Source organism: Gordionus sp. m RMFG-2023, chromosome 2 (assembly GCF_954871325.1).
Source record: "Gordionus sp. m RMFG-2023 chromosome 2, tfGorSpeb1-WG-v2, whole genome shotgun sequence".
NCBI lineage: Eukaryota > Metazoa > Nematomorpha > Gordioida > Chordodea > Parachordodidae > Gordionus > Gordionus sp. m RMFG-2023.
Window position 1 is genome coordinate 33730699 of NC_088776.1, and position 19198 is coordinate 33749896.

The following is a 19198-nucleotide window of genomic DNA, read 5'->3' on the forward strand; positions in this document are numbered from 1 at the left end:
TTTGTTGAACCTTCAACGCTAGAGGGCAAAAGCGCTATATATCACGTATAACGTAATTATTCTCAAAAATATAATAATAGCTCGACTCAAGTAATATTCACCTGAAGGAAAATTTTTAATTAACAGAAATAATTTAAAGCTAAAACATATAATAACTGAGGTAAGGATAAGGAGTGGGATTAAATGTTAGAGATAGGGTTGGTGGTTAATTAATGAGAGATTTGGATTATGTATTTCTAAATTACCATTCGTCTAATAATAATAGTAATCATATCAAATCACACTTTACAACCCGACCATCTTAGATTTTGCTGAAATTTGGTATATAAGTTAATGAAGTGTTGTAATTGACGAATCCAAAATATTAGCCCCTTAACTCTATTAGAACCGGAGATATAGGGTCTCAAAGTAGCTCAGCGAGGTCATTTTTCGAAAAAAATGATTTTTTAAAATTGGGATAACTTTAATACTAAATGTAGTATATTTATCTATCATGGCTCATTTTATAGTCCTAAGTAAACTCTTCCACATATTTTAAATGGAATTATTTTTAATTTATAAAATTTTTTTAAATTGCGGTCAACTATTTGTAATTAATTTTTTTAAATGTTAGTATAAATTTTTTTTTCCAATTTTCAAATATTTTGTAAATAGCATCAAGAACTGTTCATATAAAAATTTTCAGAGTGGTAAAAAAAGAATTAAGTAGAAAAAATCTAAATAAAAAAACCGCTAGATGGCGTTAATAATTTTAAATAGCTTAAAATTTAATTTTTGAAAATATAAGTCAATCTACCTTTTATTTATATCCTATAATATAATATTTGTTGAATAAAATCGCATTTTGGCACAAAAATAAAATTTCCGCTAGATAGCGCAAGTATCCTAAAATAGATAAAAACCTCATTTTTGTGAAATATGTCAGTAGATATTTTTATTATTTTATAATATTTATAAAATTACTTATAGTATAGAAGTTTGGTTATATTGATTTCCGTAAATTTAATTTGTTTACAGCCATTTCGGATTCTTCACGAGTTAGATTATAAGTTCATCCTGTAGTGGTCAAAAGATTGACAACAGTTAGAATATCACTTTTCGGAAGAATAAGAATATGGGTATCGGTGGATAATAAAAGGAATTAGATGGTCCATTAGGGTGTAAAAATATAACCTTTACGTCCTCAGGACTAATAATGGCTAGATATAAGCCATCCACCATTCATTATCATAAAAGCATGTAACATACCCCTTTATATCATTGGTTGATACCTCACCTATTCGATTTTGAATATTTTGTGTTGTGATTTGAATAGCACTGGAATATTTTTTCGAAATTATTTGTGATAAGCTAACAGGAGAAACTGATTGAATTTTTTGAGTTCCAGGAATGGAAAGAGCTTTTGAAAACCGATCTTTTAAAAATTCTTTCTCCTTTTGGTATTCTTCATCGGATGTATAAGGAAAATGAATATTTTCCTCAGCGAATTTGAAGAAATCGCAAGGAGATTTTATTTGATTTTCATAAGGTCGTTATAAACTGGCCCGTGCAGCCAAGCGTTTCACAGTTCCTCCTATTCCATCGCAGGCACTTTTCCCATGCGCAGTAGCAAAGAAATGCCATGCTGAGATAGCGAAGTCTACCTGATGATAACACAAGTTTATGAAATTTTTCCTGTTTTTATATTGGGCCGCAGACCCATCGGAATAATAATAAATGAGGCTCTGATAAAAAGTAATTTTTTAGAAAGTTTATTAATTTTTTTTGAAATAAATGAAATAAGCACGTATTTTGTTCCAGCGACTCGGATATGGCAACATAAATTATATGATTCAATGAATTATTAACTTTTTAATATATTACAAAGGGATGTAGGGTGACCTGGAAAGTGGCCTAATGGTAACTCTGTACTTCATCTTGAATGAAAGAATAATTTTTAGAAAAATCACAGATAACCTAATAATGATCTAGTTATAAGTTGTTTTTAAGATTCTGATGGAATCTATTTTGTTGTTCAGTAATAAAAGAATGGCGAATCAAAATAAATATTTTATCAAATAAGTAATTAAGAAATTCGTCAGCAGTTTGTGTTAAGGTCTCTAAACTAATTCTACCTACTAGTGTTGTTAAATGGCTCGTTTTGAGCCGATTTTTAAAAACGGCTAACTCAATATTTCGTCCAGAAAAATATTTCGCAAGCCTCAAGATTTTGTTCATAGAAGGAACAAAGGTCTAAGCATATATTATCGAAATCTCAAGACTTAGGCAATATTTTTCTGGCTAAAATATTGAGTTAGCCGTTTTAAAAAATCGGCTCAAAATGAGCCGTTTAACAACACTACTACCTACAATTATCCATTGCTTGAACGTTATCCTGTATATATCATGTGCAATTAATAAATTTTCTAATTTAGCCCTTAATGCTTGGTCCCTAGGACATTCGCCAAAATAACAGGCTGGCAGTGGAGGATTGCAAATCATTTTTGGAATTATGTCTTTGTAAGTCTTTATCTCAAAATCCTTATTTTTTGTTAAGGTTGCTAAATTGCTCCCTATTAGTAATAATTTAACATTTTGATGTATGCGGCAAACGCATACCGAGTGACTGCCACTTGAACCAGGCATAATACAATTTTTAGGGCGCAAGGTAGCAAACGTTGAAAATCCTATCTTTAGATCAGGGTAAGCATCCTTAAAATGTAAATAAATTTCTTATAAATTATTTAGAAGTAATCATTTTTATACAGTAATTCTTTCTTCATTTTCTATTATTGAAATGCAATCTTTTTTCCCGGGCAGTAGCCTACTATATTCATCGTTTAAATAAAATTTTTTTATAACTTCTACTGTGTTTTGATCTATTGCTTTACCCGCCTTGGGATTGGGAGTCGAAAGAATTCCTTTTTGACGAAAAATGATTTTTGAATTACGGATCATGTAAAATGTATTAAGTTCTTTGTATGCTCCAATTCAGATATACGTGGTTAATAAAAGATACTTTTGTGTTTTAGATAAGAAAGGGTAACTATTTTTCATATTTTGAATTATCTCAAATCGTTGCTATTATTTATTTCCATAGCAGGTCGAAGAATTTCGCCTATTCCCTTTGAAATTCTTGCAAGCTCTTGCTTAGGATATCTCTTTTTTTTAATTGGAGATTGTCCAATATCTAATAATGTTGAATTTAAGGATTCGAAGAGAGTTGTGGGTTATCACCATTTTCTGTTTCTATGGTGGTATTTAAAAATTCATTTGAAGGGATGTTGTATTCTTCTAAATTGGAATATCCTCCTTTTTATATTTATATAAAGTTAAGCGGCACGCAACACAGATATAATCTCCAATGTTGATATTAGAAAATTCAGACACCATGGACATATTTTACGAAGTCCCTTCTTTGATAAATGCTTTTTTATATTAGAAGGATTTTTACAAATCATGATATTCAAATTTAAATAGTATTAATTAATTTTAAAAATAGATAAAATTCTTGTAAAAATAGACAACTGGAATTGATAAATTTATTTTAAAAATAAATCGAAAAATCGATAATTAATTTAAATCATATTTATCTATTTTAGAATACTTGCGTTATATAGCGGAAATTTTATTTTTATGCCAAAATGCGATTATATTCAACAAATATTATATTATAGGATATAAATAAAAGGTAGATTGACTTATATTTTCAAAAATTAAATTTTAAGCTATTTAAAATTATTAACGCCACTTAGCGGTTTTTTTTATTTTTTTTACTTAATTCTTATTTTACCACTCTGAAAATTTTTATATGAACAGTTCTTGATACTCTTTACAAAATATCTGAAAATTGGGAAAAAAAATTTATACTAACATTTAAAAAAATTAATTACAAATTTTTGACCGCAATTTAAAAAAAATTTATAAATTAAAAATTAATTCCATTTAAAATATGTGGAAGAGTTTACTAAGGGCTATAAAATGAGCTATGATAGATCACACTACATTTAATATTAGAGTTATCCCGATTTTAAAAATCATTTTTTTCGAAAAATGACCTAGCAGAGCTACTTTGAGACCCTATATCTCCGGTTCTAGTAGAGTTAAAGGGCTAATATTTTGGATTCGTCAATTACAACACTTCATTAACTTATATATAAAATTTCAGCAAAATCTGAGATGGTCGGGTTGTAAAGTGATTGATTTGATATGGAATGACCCAATATTTAATTTTCCTATCTATCATTACATAGCTATAAATCTAAATATATTCTTTGTAAATTGGCTATAAAAATTAAGCAAATCGATCAAAAGTTTTATCTATTATATATTATTTCCACAAAAAAATCAACACCTGTGATATAAAAAATGGAACTAAAAAATGAGAAATTATCTTGAATTTGTCTTTGAATATTAGTCGATAAATATATACAAAATAATAGTTATTTAAAAAAAATTTAAACTGAGGTAATGATATTTTTAAGCCTATCATGTATTTAAAGGTTAATAATAATGTATAACCTAAGATAAGCCAAAAATTGTTAATCGTAACCTAATGTATCACAAATTTTAGTCAAGAATTTATCAATAAAAAATCAAACATTTTCTATAGTATTTTAATTTTAGGACTAAATCATCAGTAAGATGATTGTGAATTCACTGTGGGCGTTATCCTAATTCTAATTTCATCCAAAAAATATAACATACAAAATCTTAATCATAAAATAAAACATATAATTTGTGGCCAATTATTTTGATAAACAAGACAATATAATATTCATTTATTCAAAATATTTTATACAAATTACATTTACTTAATAAAAATAATTTCAATTTAAATAGCTGCAGTCAAAATCTAGAAAATTTAGATCGCCCCTTGCCAAAATTGCCACTTTTTCCTTCGAATCGATCGATTTTTTTGTAAATTACAGCCTTTTTAATTTTTTTCGAATTAGAATTGCCATATGAATCACCAGCTATTCTTTTAAGATTTTTCTTTAATTTTCCCTTCTTGGAATAACAAACACCTAAATATAATTTGCACAACTTTGTTAGATAAATAAATAATTTTTTTTAGATTAAAAAAAACAATATAATTCGGTATAGAATACATTAAAAAAAACGACCGAATCCAGCTTTAATGTTATAATGATTTTTATAATTAATTTAATTTAGTGTCGATTTTTTTAGTCTCTATAATGGATTAGCTCATTTGCTTTATACATGTATATTTGATGTAAGCAATTTACCTACAGCTATTACCGCCAAAAGGAGCGCCGATTAAGGAGCCAATATAATAGCAAATGATAGTAAATTTGCAAATTTGATAGATTTATAACAATTTAGTAATAAGATAAAAGTAATATTGTGTCATTTGTTTTAAATTTCACATCTATATTAGGACAAACAAATACATTTCCTTCAATAATTCATAAAATATGATATGTTCCTGGGAGAATTTAAAAACCGCCAATATTTGCTCATTAGCTGTTACATAAATAACTGATTTTAAATTAGCTTATTTGCTATTAAATCACGGTTTGGCTCTTAATTTGGCGTTTATTTAAGAAAATGACGGTAGGTAAAACATTTAAAGGCGTAGCAGCCCAGCCGCACATTATAGATATTTTTCTTATGTTAATAAAAATCAGTAGATCGATTGATATTGACAATAACGGATGAGATTGGGCTTTAAAAATGTGATATACAAACCTCTAATTTAATCCTTTTTCTTTCTTTTCTCTGATAAAAAACTTTAAATTACTTAAATCGACATGTGGAGGGTTGGAGAACCCAAATGATTTAGCTACAGCAACTAAATCGAGAGTTTGTACGTCAAACGCGGTTTTGAGGTTATGAGAAGCATAGGCTCGAACAAAACTTTTGTAAGCCTCCTTTGCTGAGAGATTAAGATAATAATTTTGAATTACTAAGTCTTCGAGCTTTTTAAAATATATAATTGAATTATTTACATAAAATATTGAAATAAATCGTCATTGGAATAATTAAAATTGCCTTACTTCCAGAATAAAATGAGATTATTTATGGTTGAAGTTTAATTATATTGTTAAAACTCTAGCGAATCAATGCACTAGCAAAAATAGCTCTATCAACATCATAATAATTCCATTTTGATAGTTTAAAAAAAAGAAATCAATTAAAATGGTAGTAAATAATTTAATTGCTTTATAAATCTAATCAAATTTAAAAAGAAAAGAAGCAATTTCCTGACTTGGCCTTGAACATCAGCTATTTTATTCCATGCGAATTCGTATTCGTTCATTTCCACCTTGGCTTGTTTGAGATATATCAAAAACCCTGCTTCCTCGGGCCTAAGGATCAAAATAGCATTGCCTGTCGCTTGATTAGATTTATCAGGCGATGATGAAAATCCACGAGCTGTTCGGCCGACTCTGTGGATATACTCCTGAAATATAAGATAATATAATACATATAAAAGCACTACACGAAATAATGAGAAAGTAGAAAATTAAAATATACATTAATATATCGAATATTAAAACATTATAGGAAAATGTAGATAATATAAATTTAATATGTTTTTAGGTGTCAAATTACCACAATTTATCTTTTGATATTGAGACTGGGCAATTGATTTCATACTTCCTACCTGCCCTTTATATTTCTCGGACACTTTTTTCTTTCATTTATATAGCATTTTATTTCAAAAAGTATCATATAAACTTGTATATTGTTTCAATTTTAAATTTATATGCGTATAAATTGAAAGTTTGAAAAGATACCTTACAAGATAAAATGCTATTATATATTATATTTCCGAACTTTAGGATCATCTGGTGGATCGAATTGAACTATCCAATCAACGTGGGGTATATCTAGACCTCTGGCTGCCACGTCTGTGCATAAAAGGATACCCTTAGAGCTCTGAACAAATTTGAAAAACGTTTCACTCCGTTTCATTTGCTTTTGTTTGCCCTGATAGAAAAAAAACTTAATTTTAAATTCAAATAAAAAATGGACTCCATCTAACCTATTTTTTTATTAAAATCCCATGCGCAGCAAATCAATTAATTCAAAAATGTATTGGACCGAGGACTATAATATGCAACATGATAGGACATGCGAATAATGATATAACAAATTTACCATTCCCTGAAAAATGGTAGTTCAATTCAGGTTTTGAAAAAATTATATCAAGTCCCATTCCAGATTATAAAATTTGCTACAACCCTTATAAAAAGCATAAATTATATACACTTAAATTATTAATTTATATAATTTCCTAGCTGTAAAATATTTCATTTGATTAATTATAATATTAATAAAAAAAATGGAAATAAATTCTCCAATAATTACGATTTCATAATACATTTTCTTACGTGAATGCTTGAACAAGGTAGGTCCACATAATTCAATAACTCGTGATGAAATTTGACGGACATGCAACTACTGAAAAATACCATTATTTTTTTGGTTAAATTTTTCTTGAGGAATGTGAAGAGCAAAGAGAATCGTTTGTCAGAAGGACATATAGCGTAACCCTGCATAAATTGTTCGATTTAGTATTTAGATATACACAAAAATTTTATGACTCCAAATTTAATATTTATGGTCACTTTAATAGGGTTATAAAAGTCCATTTCATTTATTGTGATATGAAAGCCATTTTAAAAATTATCAATTATCTAGGTAACATTATAAAGAACAATATTTGGTATTACATAAATAGCACATTTTGAAATTGAATGTAAAAGATGTTAGAGGAAATCCCCAAAAATGTAATTTTTTATACTCTGTTTTGACTAAAAATTCTTAGAACTCTATCATATTAATTAATAATTTTTTAAATCACATTGAATAGTTGAAAATGTCTATAAAATATGTTGCATATAGTATATTTTTTATTTTGGAGTAGCCACAATAGATTATCATCAGTGGAAGGACTGGACCAAAGACTGTTATAAAAAAAATAAAGATGTACCATTACAGATGCTGATATTATCCGATTTGCCGATATCAGTTAATATTTCAGCCCATCCGATATTTAGTAATAACATTTTGAGAAAAAAGTTTAAATCAATCTTCAATTTTGAGCAAATTTTTGACAGTACTTATCTGTCAAAATTGATTATTAATCATCTTTAAAAAAGTTAAAAATCAAAAGGTTCAAACAAGATCAGAGACATATTTAGAGATTCTGTTCAGGTTCCGGTGATAAATTTTTAAACGGTTCAGGCTCGGTAAATGATGGTTAGTACATTTTTAACGGTTCGATTTGAATCCCTGAATTTTACCTAAAAATTCCAATAATAAGATAAATATATAAAGGAATAAAATAAATATATAAATAAAATTATGAAAGAATATTCATAATTTTTTTTAAATTTCTATGATTTAATATTAGTATTTTATCACGATATTGGTCGAAAATCTATATATATAACAATATAAATGGCGGATTCGATAATAAAAAATCAATGCGTCCATAATATAAAATAACTAAACCAAAGAGATTTTTATATATGGTCCTTTGTCCAACTAAAGCAGAGGCCTGATATTAAAGGATCAGACACTGTTTTTTGAAAATTGACCTGCAACCTTCATTGGTGATCAGAAAGAGAGAAAATAATTTCAAATCAATATATTAAGAAATGAGTATCATATTGAGGAAAAATAATCATTATTATTTTGATATTAAAAACCTGTTGTAATCCATCGACAGTAGCTTGAGCCTTATTATCATCAACTCCCACATACATTGGTTCACATTTTAAGGCAAGTTTGACTAGATTTTCTGTTTTGTTGGTCATAGTGGCAGAAAATAACAGAGTTTGTCTTTGTTCTTATAAGTAATTGAAATGGGAGAAACCAGTAATGAAATGGAGTTAAATTATGAAATTCAAGTTAGAAATTTCTGTATTTTAACATATAATTTTTCCAATTGCCCTGGTTTTTAGATTTGTAGTGGTTATTAAAGTTTACATTCTAAACTTTATTAATAAGAAAATTTTTTTAACATTAACTAATCTCTAAAACACTAGTATGGTTAAAAACCCCGATTTGGGTGTATTTTTCAAAATAGCCAATTTAGCTAAAATGATTTTATGTAAGTATCTAGATTTGGCAAATAGATGTCCAAGTATTTCTGAGCAAAATTTTTAGTCCTGCATAATGATATATTGGTTCTTAATTGGGCCGTTTTTTAAAATCGACCCGAATCGGGCTTTTTAACAACAATATAAAACAGACATATAAATTAGGCATTATAAATAGTTCTGGTCATGTATTCTGGTTAGAATATTTAAAATGAGGGGTTGTATGTAGAGCCCTACAGGTTGTCAAAAACTGGGACCAGGACTAAAGGTTTCTTTTCATTGGGCCATGTTCGAGCTTGAAATTTTTTTAAAAATGCATAAAAAATTATGTTTTCTCTTCAAAATCAAACGATAATTAAAATTGCTGAAACGTTACCAGAGATGCACCAAAACCAATACTTGGTATTGACCAAGATTTTAAATTTAAACCTAGCATTATATTTTATTAAAGGAGCTAATAGCTTTTAGTCAGCTATTTTTTTAAAGGTATAAAAATCTGATAAACCTTTTATTGATGTCAGAAAATTAATTTTAAATTAAAAATAAATTAGTTATTTAAATAAATAAGTCAATAATTTATTAAGGGGAAACAACAAAAGTATGTAGAGTAGAAAATTTTAAATGAGTATTTCGAAATGATTTTGAACTTCAATTTTCATATTAATTTTTTTTCTTCATTTAGTATTTTTATAATTTTTTCAAGAATTAAGTGAGTAATTATTTAAAAAAATATAGCAAATAATGTATAAAAATGTATAGATGGTGCTATATATGAAAATTATTATTTAAATTTAAAATCATTTCAAGGCATCAAAATTAATATACGATTAATAATTATGCATGGTGGGGAAATTTTTTCCAATATATGATATTATTTGTAGATCAATTATAATGCCTTAAAATGATTTTTAATGATATTAAAAGTTGTTTATCGCATTGAAATATGTTATTATATAGCCCCATCTATACTTTTTTATACATTGTTCATGATATTTTAATTTTTAAATAATTACCAGCCTTGTTTGTTGAAGAAATTATTAGAAATATAGTAAAAGTAGAAAAAAATTGAAATAATTGAAACTCATAATATATTCAAAATATTAATTTTCAATTTTCAACTGGACATAAGAGACCAATATTTTTTTAAAAAAATTAATTTTGACTCATAATTATTAGTGATTTAGTTATTAATATTAAATTCAATATTCAAACTACTCTAGCTTTTAATTTAAAACAATTTATTTACAAAGGAAAAGGTTAAACAAGCCAATTTTGTACCTTTATTAGCCTTACCCTAGGCACTATAATTGCTAATGAGCTAAGATTTCGTTTCAAATATTAATAGAACATATACAGTGTGCCTGCAAATTTTTATTAAAATTGAAATGGTAGCTGAAAATCTAGATTTTCTTGGCCATTTGACAAGGAATGACCCACATATAATCTAACCATCCTCGTAACTATAAAACATCCACCCACCCCCACCCCCACATAAAAAAATAGGCCCCAAGTGAATGTTTGCTCCCCCCTGTTATATTTTATATATTTTAATAGGTTATAATATTCAAAGTTATTTGAATAATACAATTGTCATACAATAATATAACGTATTTATAAAAGGTCAATTAAATTGAATACTTATAGAAATTAAATTGAATAATTATAGAATAGTATTATATATATTTGACCATATATTTTATGAAGTTTCTTAAAGATATAAAATTGGCGACGAAATAAAAAAAACGCGGTCTACGGTCAAGTTAAATATTAAATAGAATTAATTCTATATTTAATAATATTTCAAAAATTACATTAAACGAATTTCGTAAAGAGGAAACTTCTTAAGATGATTATTAAATATATTTTGAATGTAAAGAATATTCCTTAAACAGACGCTACTTTGAAAAAATTATTCATAGCATATGGAGGAATAAATATAATAACATAAAAAAATTATTATTTCCAAGGAAAATTGATGATGAGTATGAGCGCAAAACAACTTTTTAAAGACGAAAGAACTTTCTTGGTATTAAGAATTGATTTTATTAGATTAAGTCGCGGACCAACAGAATCAGTAATGAGTTATATAAAAAATATAAAGGACTAGCCCGTAGATGTGAATTTGAAGATAATATAGAACAATTCGTGATCAATTAATCGCTGCAAAATAGTGTCGCAACTAGATAAAGAACTAAGTATAAGATATCCAGGCATTAGTGGTATTCGAATTAATCTTTTAGATAATTTCCGCAGTCAGTAGTCGGTTTAATTCTATTTCAATTGCTTTGCAATGTGGAAATGTACCCTAATGGAAAAAATCATGTACATCTGAATATTTTAAATGTATTCTCACTATAAAATCACGTATATGTGCTATCTTATCATCTAAAATTGCTTGATGTTGGTAACCAGTTCTCGAATTCTAGAATATACTGCTACGCAACATTTATCATTAGCGAGATTCGATATTTTTGATTGGTCTAACAGAACATCCTTAACCTAATTCCGCATTTGTTTTGTCATAACTTGCTTACTTAGAAATAAATATTAAAATGGTTTATAAAATCAAAGAAACGACTAAACATAACGATAATAATAAACGATTAAATCAAAATGATAATAATAATCGTAAATATAATGATAATCGGCAGTATCAAAATGATAATAAAACATACGTAAAAAGAAAACCAGTTCAAGGTTATAATAACTACCACATGAATAAAAATACAGGGTTTCCCATTAAAAAAAGGAAAAGTCCCAATCAAAATAGGAAAAGTTTCAATCATAAAAGGAAAAGGTCCGATCAAAAAAGGAGGAAAATGTTCAATCAAAAATGGTAAAGGTCCAAACAAAAAAGGAAAAGTGTCAATCAAAAAGGAAAATTCCCAAAAAGAAAGGAAAAAGTCCAATCAAAAAAATGAAAAGTGTCAAACAAAAAAGGAAAAGGTTCAATCAAAAAAGGAAAAGGTCCAATCAAAAAAGGAAAAGTGTCAATCAAAAAAAGGCAAATTCCCATTCAAAAAAAGAAAATCGTAATTTTTTGTCAATTTTTTTTTATTTTTGTTATTCCTTCTTAATTTATATCTAAATTTTTGCGATTTTTTATGTTTTTTTTCTTACTGATCTTTTCTCAATTTATTTCTAACTTTTTGCGATTTTTTATTTTTCTTACTATATCTTCTCTGAATTTATTTTTCTTCTCATTTTTGATAATTCTTTTTGATTTTTTCATTGTAACTTTACATACATTTTTAACCTGTTCAATCTCTTTAAGACATTTTTAATCTTCATTTTTTTGAGCATTTCTCAATTTTTTTTTCTTCTCATTTTTGATAATTTTAAAAATGATTATATTTTATTAATTTACATATCGTTTGGTATTACAGTTCAAACTTATTTAATTTTAAAAAGGTATATTATCACCAAACGATTAATTTAATTTAGCAATTGTAATTATATTGTCTGCCAAAAACATTAAATATAATTTAAAAAAATAATTATCAAAATGAGAAGAAAAAATTGAGAAATGCTCAAAAAAATAAAGATTAAAAATGACTTAAAGAGATTGAAAAGGTTAGAAATGTAATGTAAAAGATTACAATGAAAAAATCATAAAAAGAATATTGTATGTAATGATGAAAAAAAACGTAAAGAATTGTTAAAAAATGGACCATTTTTAAAAATACAAAAGAATTATCAAAAATGAGAAGAAAAATAAATTGAGAGAAGATATAGTAAGAAAAATAAAAGTAAAGAAAATCGCAAAAAGTTAGAAATAAATTGAGAAGATCAGTAAGAAAAAAACGTAAAGAAATCGCAAAAATTTAGAAATAAATTAGAAATAAATTAAAAAGGAATAACAAAAAATTTAAAAAAATTACAATTTTCCTTTTTTGATTGGACCTTTTCCTTTTTTGTTTGACACTTTTTCTTTTTTGATCAGACTTTTTCCTTTCTTTTTGGGAATTTTCCTTTTTTGATTGACACTTTTTCTTTTTTGTTTGGACTTTTTCCTTTTTTGATTGAACCTTTTCCTTTTTTGACCGGACCTTTTCCTTTTATGATTAAAACTTTTCCTTTTTTGATTGGAAAACCCTGTAATACAGATATTCAAAATTGTGAAGCATACAGAAAAACGTGCAACAAATGTAAGAATTAAACCACTTTGCCGCGTGTTGTACTGAAGGAAAAGCTTAAGGTAGAAATTACAATAGTAACAACGAAGATTCAGATTTCTCAATAAAAAAAGTCTACAAATAGGACAGCACCCAACAATTATGGTATTAATAAGCAACCACGAAATTAAAATGGAATATGATACAACTTCAGCAAGTAACCATCATTAATGCAACAATATGGAATAAAATTGGGAGATCAAAACTGAGAATGGTTAGAGCTCTAACTAAATGTAGAAACAATACAAAAAAATTATGGGAGAAGCTTATGTAAAAGTTCAATTAAATGATAAAATAAAATGGCTTCCATTAGTTATAAAAACTAATGATGCAGCGCTATTTGGATTTCCATGGACTATAGAATTTGATCTATCGTTACCAATAAAGGTAAAAGTTAATATGGTAAACAATAAATATAGTAATAATAATAATGGAAACGTGAATAATGAATAACTATATAAAGAATTTGCTACTGTGTTAGATAACAAATTAGGATTAATAAAAAATGTAGAACAATAAAACTAAAATTAGATACAAAACCAATAGCTCTACCAGCAAGAAAAGTACCATTTCCTTTAAAAGTAGAAATTGAAAATGAACTGAAACGAAAATAACATAAAGAAATTAGATTCATCAACAAGAGTAACCTGGAGTACTCCAATGGTAGTGGTAAGTAAAATTCAGGTCAACTATGATTATGTGGCGATTTCAAATTAACATTGAATAAATTTTTACTAAAAGATCATCACATTCTATTAACGCTTGAAGAATTAATCGCAAAGATCGCTAATGGAAATAAGTATACAACGTTGGATCTAAAAGACGCATATCTACAAATGAGCATTGACGAAGAATCGCAAGAATTATTAACTATGGTAACACCAAATGGATACTACAGCTATTTACGATTACCTTTTGGTATAACTACAGCACCAATAATATATCAGCGATATATGGAAGATTTACTGGCTGACTGTAAAGATATAGCAGCTTATTTAGAAAAAATTACAAAATGAGGGATTAAAAGTCAAAATAAGCAAAATAAATTTTATGCAAGAAAAAGTATCATATTTAGGATACATAATAGATAAAAATGGAATACACCCAGATAAAAAGACAGTAATAGCAATATAAAAATATCCACCTCCAAAAGATAGACATGACATAAAATCATTTTTAAATATATTAAACTATTATACACGGTTCATACCAAACTTACATGGAATCATAGCCGAATTACATAATAAAATTAGTAAAAATGTTAAATGAAATTGGACTAAAAAAGATGATACATTATTTGAAAGAGCAAAAGGAATAGTAACAGAACAAAATACTATACAGTTTTATAAACAGGACCTCGAGTTAATATTAGAAGCTTGGACTGTGCCGATCCACATATTTTTCACCGATCCGATATTTTTCGATATTGGTTCAAACTTGATCCGATATTTATATTGATTTTTCACCACCCCCCTTTGAACCAAATGTAATTAAGAAATCAATATTTTTATGCAAAAAATCGAATTATGCATTTCATTTAATTTTTTTATTTATACAATAATTAAAAAAAGTTTACAAATATTGGTAGTATTAAATAAATTTTTTTAATATTCCTCCCCATGAAATTAGAATTCCACAGATAACGCATTTTACAAAATTATCTTTGTCTTTTGTAATTTCCATAATTCAGATATCATATTTAAATTTTTTTTTTATTAAAGTATAAATAATAAAATTGGCGTTATTTAAAAAGATTTAAAATAAACAAAGCTTTGGGTGTTCCTTTCTATTTTCATAAAAAAAACTTTTAAAATATTATAAATCTATAATCTATTTTAAAAAAATAAACAAAATTTAAGGGGTGTTGTGCATTTGCATTGTTTAAAAAAAATTATTTAGAAATATTAATGTAAAATAAATATACACAAAATAATAAAAAAAAGTAAAAAGATATAAGCCTCTAATAAAGATATATGGCAACAATAACAAAGATTAGTTTATTAACAAATCAAAGATTATTACATTGGGCCTATAAATTATCCACACATGATTATAAAAAGGCCCTAATAATATATTTCAGATGCTTTATCAGAAATAATAATTGAAAAAAATGATGATAGAATAACAAGCTAAAATAAAACAGTGAATTATATAAGATATCTTACTTATGTTATGACACATTAACTCTATCTAGAAAAGAACTTAGAGAAGAAACCTAAAAAGATCCAATCTTAAGAAGAGTAAAAATATTAGTAAATGATACAAATATATAAAATCAAGCACCAGAATTACAAGCTTATAGAACGAATAGATGAAATACAAAATGACGATGGTATTTTGTTTTGGAATGGCAAATTAATCATTCCGTAATCACTTCAAAATGAGTTTTACATATATTGCATGCTGGACATCCGGGTATTACATCAATGAAATCCACTACAAGACATTATATATTATGGGAACAATTAGATAAAGATGTTGAAAAACTAGTTATGTATAGGATGTCAAAAACAATTCAGAGATATACCAGGTGTTGCTGCATACCCATGAAATCTGCCATCGCAACCCTGGGAAGAAAGGAAAGCTAAATTCTCTTATAATATAGAAGAAAACAAAAAAATTGTAAGAAAACAAAACACCCTGACAAACTACGAACAAAGGAAGAACTAGTTGAACCCAAATCAATAATAATAGATGACAATATAAAGTTAGGAGAAGATAAAATAGTAGAAACAATTAAACCAAGTCTAGAAGGAATTCTAAACCGATATCCAATGAGATAATGAAAGCAAACAAAAAGATTAATAGAGAACTTGGTGGGAAATAAGATATGTTATATTTTATATATTTTAAAAGATTATAATATTCAACATCATTTGAATAATATATTTGAATTTGAATACTTATAGAAGTAAAATTGAATAATTATAGAATAGTATAAATATACAAGAATTGAAAATAAAAAACTATTGACCATATATTTTATTAAGTTTCTTAAAGATATAACCCCCCCCCCCCAATTCCTTTAATTGAAGTTCTTTGGCAATTATAAATTGATAATATCCAACATTTAATATATAATTAAAAAACTATTACTGGGTAATAATCTAATAATTTGTTTCATATCTTCTTCAAATCCAATTTCAAGAATCCTATCAGCCTCATCAATTATTAAACATTGAAGATTTTTTACCATAAATTCAGATGTGCTCTATATAAGATTTAATTATAAATTTATCAACATTAAATATGGACATAATCATTTATTATAATAAAACCCCCATGAGAAGAAAAGTAATCAATATATATATATTACTAATATGTTACTTGCAAATGATCTAAAAGGCGTCCAGGTGTAGCTACCAAAAAATTAATGCCCTTAGCCAGTTTTTTCTTTTCCTCCTGTCTATTAGCTCCACCCATAACAAGACCATATGTATGACTATGATATTTAAGCAATTCTCTCAATACTCCAAATGTTTGCATTGAAAGTTCTCTAGTTGGCGATATAATAATACATCCAGTCCCATTTCTTGGCATAAACTTTAATTTATTAATGAGTTCAATAGCAGGAATTAAAAATGCCAAAGTTTTACCACTACCAGTTTTTGCAGATGCAACCATATCCCTTATTTTATTTCATTATAAAATAAAATGTTTTTTTTAAATATACCTCCCTTTTAATAAGTGTGGAATTGATTTATGTTGTATTTCAGTCATTGTTGTGAATCCCATATCGCCAATGGCTTTCAGGGTATTTTCAGAAACATCGCCTTTAAAATTCTCAAATATTTTGTCAGACATGATTATATATTCAACATGACATTAAATAGATGGCGGTAATATTTTAAATATCGAATAATTGTTTGAAGAATTACAATAATAAATGGATAATTCCTAAATAATAAAATATTTATTAGGTTTACAACATGTTATAATTTTTCATGATGAGATGTTGGCATCGATAAAATTGATAATCATTTCAATATGGATGAACATAAGGTTGATGGTTCAGAGGCTAGAGCCCCTTGAGATTTGAAGAGCTCCCTCAAAATTTTGATATACCAAACCATTAAGTAAGGTTTTATTCAACTCATTAAGTAGGGCTTCATTTTATTGTCTTCTTTTGTTGGTAGATGGTTGAGAGTGGAAAAGATTTCTGTATAAAACATATAATTGTCAAAATGCATTAAGTCAAAATAGAGAGTATAGATTAAGTTAGTACCTTATTTATTAATTTTTTAATAAATCTTGACAGCCACAAAAAAATAACCAAATTACAAACCAATTACAAGATAGATATCACACCTTAATCGTTAAGTCACCCAAAGATATGGAAACATTATCTTTAATATTTATGTAAATAATTAGTGCGTATTATATACCTTTTAGTTCTTTATTCGTTTGGTAGATAGCTTAAAGAAAAACGTTATGGTAAAATAAAAATAAATTGTCAATGTAGTTATACCAACTACTAATTTATAAACAATACGACTACTAATTTATATTTCAATTTATTTTTAACATCAAATTTATATTATTAATTAATTTTCGAATATTCTATTCTATTTTTTTATATAATATCTATAAATAATATTTTACTAATTTATTACAGTCAAGATTTTTAAAAAAAGTACCTTTACTCAGTTTCTTTTAATCAATAAATAAAAACCAGTTATAAGCAAAATAAATACTACAGCACGCATTAGGCTGAGTCTTAAACATCGAATTTTAAATCACTATTAACAAATTAATTATACGTCTAGATACATTAAAATTTTTCTTCTGTTCAAAATATTTTTGATTATGATTATATGATCTTTATCGATATTGCTTGTTCTTTTTAGTTTATTTAATATATATTTAACAACATAACATATATTATTAAATTTATATATCTTTTCTAACAATATAAATTATATTATGAAACTTATAATCAATTGTTTTTTTTTAAAAAATTAAAAAATCTGGCCCCCCCCCCTCCCCCTTCCTCATTATATTTACTCATTCATAAAAATAAAATAATCTAAAAGCCAGGACAAAGGGTAATGTTCAGTTCAGATAAAATATTCTGTCCGTGTTCAGGTTAAGTTCGTAAAAATAATAATATTGATTCGATTTGAATTAAATCTTTAAAAACCGGTTCAAACTTTTTCGCATACGAAAGCATTAGATGTTAAATAAATTATTTTAAAAATTACATCAAAAAATAATATTGAGCCATTTATAATTAAAATATTTTAAAGATTTTCCACTGTCAAATTGTGTCTATAAGGAGGAAGAATAAATTTTATGACAGAACACTTCTATGTCAACTTGTGATTTTTCAAATCATGGCATTCTAGTGCCATCTATATTAATCAATTTGTTCTGGGATTCATTGGTACTTTTGGAAAATTCAACCTTAAAAAAATAATATTATGTACGATTTATTCAACTTATCATATGCCACAACATTCTTTTACCCTGAAGTTCTGCTTAATCCATATTGGCGAGCTTTGCTAAGGGTTCCATGTCAATTCAGCGAAACTTTTATCGCGAAACACTTTTTCGCGAAACTTTTATCGCGAATGTCGTTTATCGCGAATGTCGTTTATCGCGAATGTCGTTTATCGCGAATGGATTTTATAGCGAAACTTTTATCGCGAATCCATAATAGCGAATACTATTCCGCGAATGCAATATCGCGAAACAAATATCGCGAATTTTTTATAGCGAAACCTTTATCGCGAAACCTTTATAGCGAATACATTACCGCGAATACAATATAGCGAAACAAATATCGCGAATTTTTTATAGCGAAACTTTTATCGCGAAACCTTTAATGCGAATACATTACCGCGAAACTTTTATCGCGAATCAATAATCGCGAAAATTTTATAGCGAAACTTTTATCGCGAAACATTTTAAGCGAATACATTACCGCGAAACTTTTATCGCGAATCAATAATCGCGAAAATTTTATAG

General features: G+C 26.6%; 1 protein-coding gene across 1 annotated transcript; it reads right to left on the minus strand.

Annotated features, from left to right (window-relative positions):
* Nucleotides 1-4760: 4760 nt before the first annotated feature.
* On the minus strand, nt 4761-17062 carry LOC135923414 (probable ATP-dependent RNA helicase pitchoune). Its single transcript, XM_065458142.1, has 9 exons — nt 16905-17062; nt 16559-16859; nt 16328-16442; nt 8664-8803; nt 7341-7502; nt 6784-6936; nt 6212-6406; nt 5744-5921; nt 4761-5006 (listed from the first exon to the last, which is right to left on the minus strand). The coding sequence occupies exons 1-9, from the start codon at nt 17033-17035 to the stop codon at nt 4828-4830; spliced, it is 1554 nt and encodes a 517-aa protein (XP_065314214.1). The 5' UTR covers nt 17036-17062; the 3' UTR covers nt 4761-4827.
* Between the last annotated feature and the right edge of the window lie 2136 nt (nt 17063-19198).

Bases quoted from the DNA above. Each gene is read 5' to 3' on its own strand.
- LOC135923414 (XM_065458142.1), bottom strand. From the start codon at position 17,035: ATGTCTGACAAAATATTTGAGAATTTTAAAGGCGATGTTTCTGAAAAT. The intron at 16,860-16,904 runs GTATATTTAAAA...AAATAAAATAAG, and splicing joins CCACACTTATTAAAAGGGAG to GGATATGGTTGCATCTGCAA. The intron at 8,804-16,327 runs GTAATAGTTTTT...ATTACTTATAAG, and splicing joins AATTATTAGATTATTACCCA to AACAAAGACAAACTCTGTTA.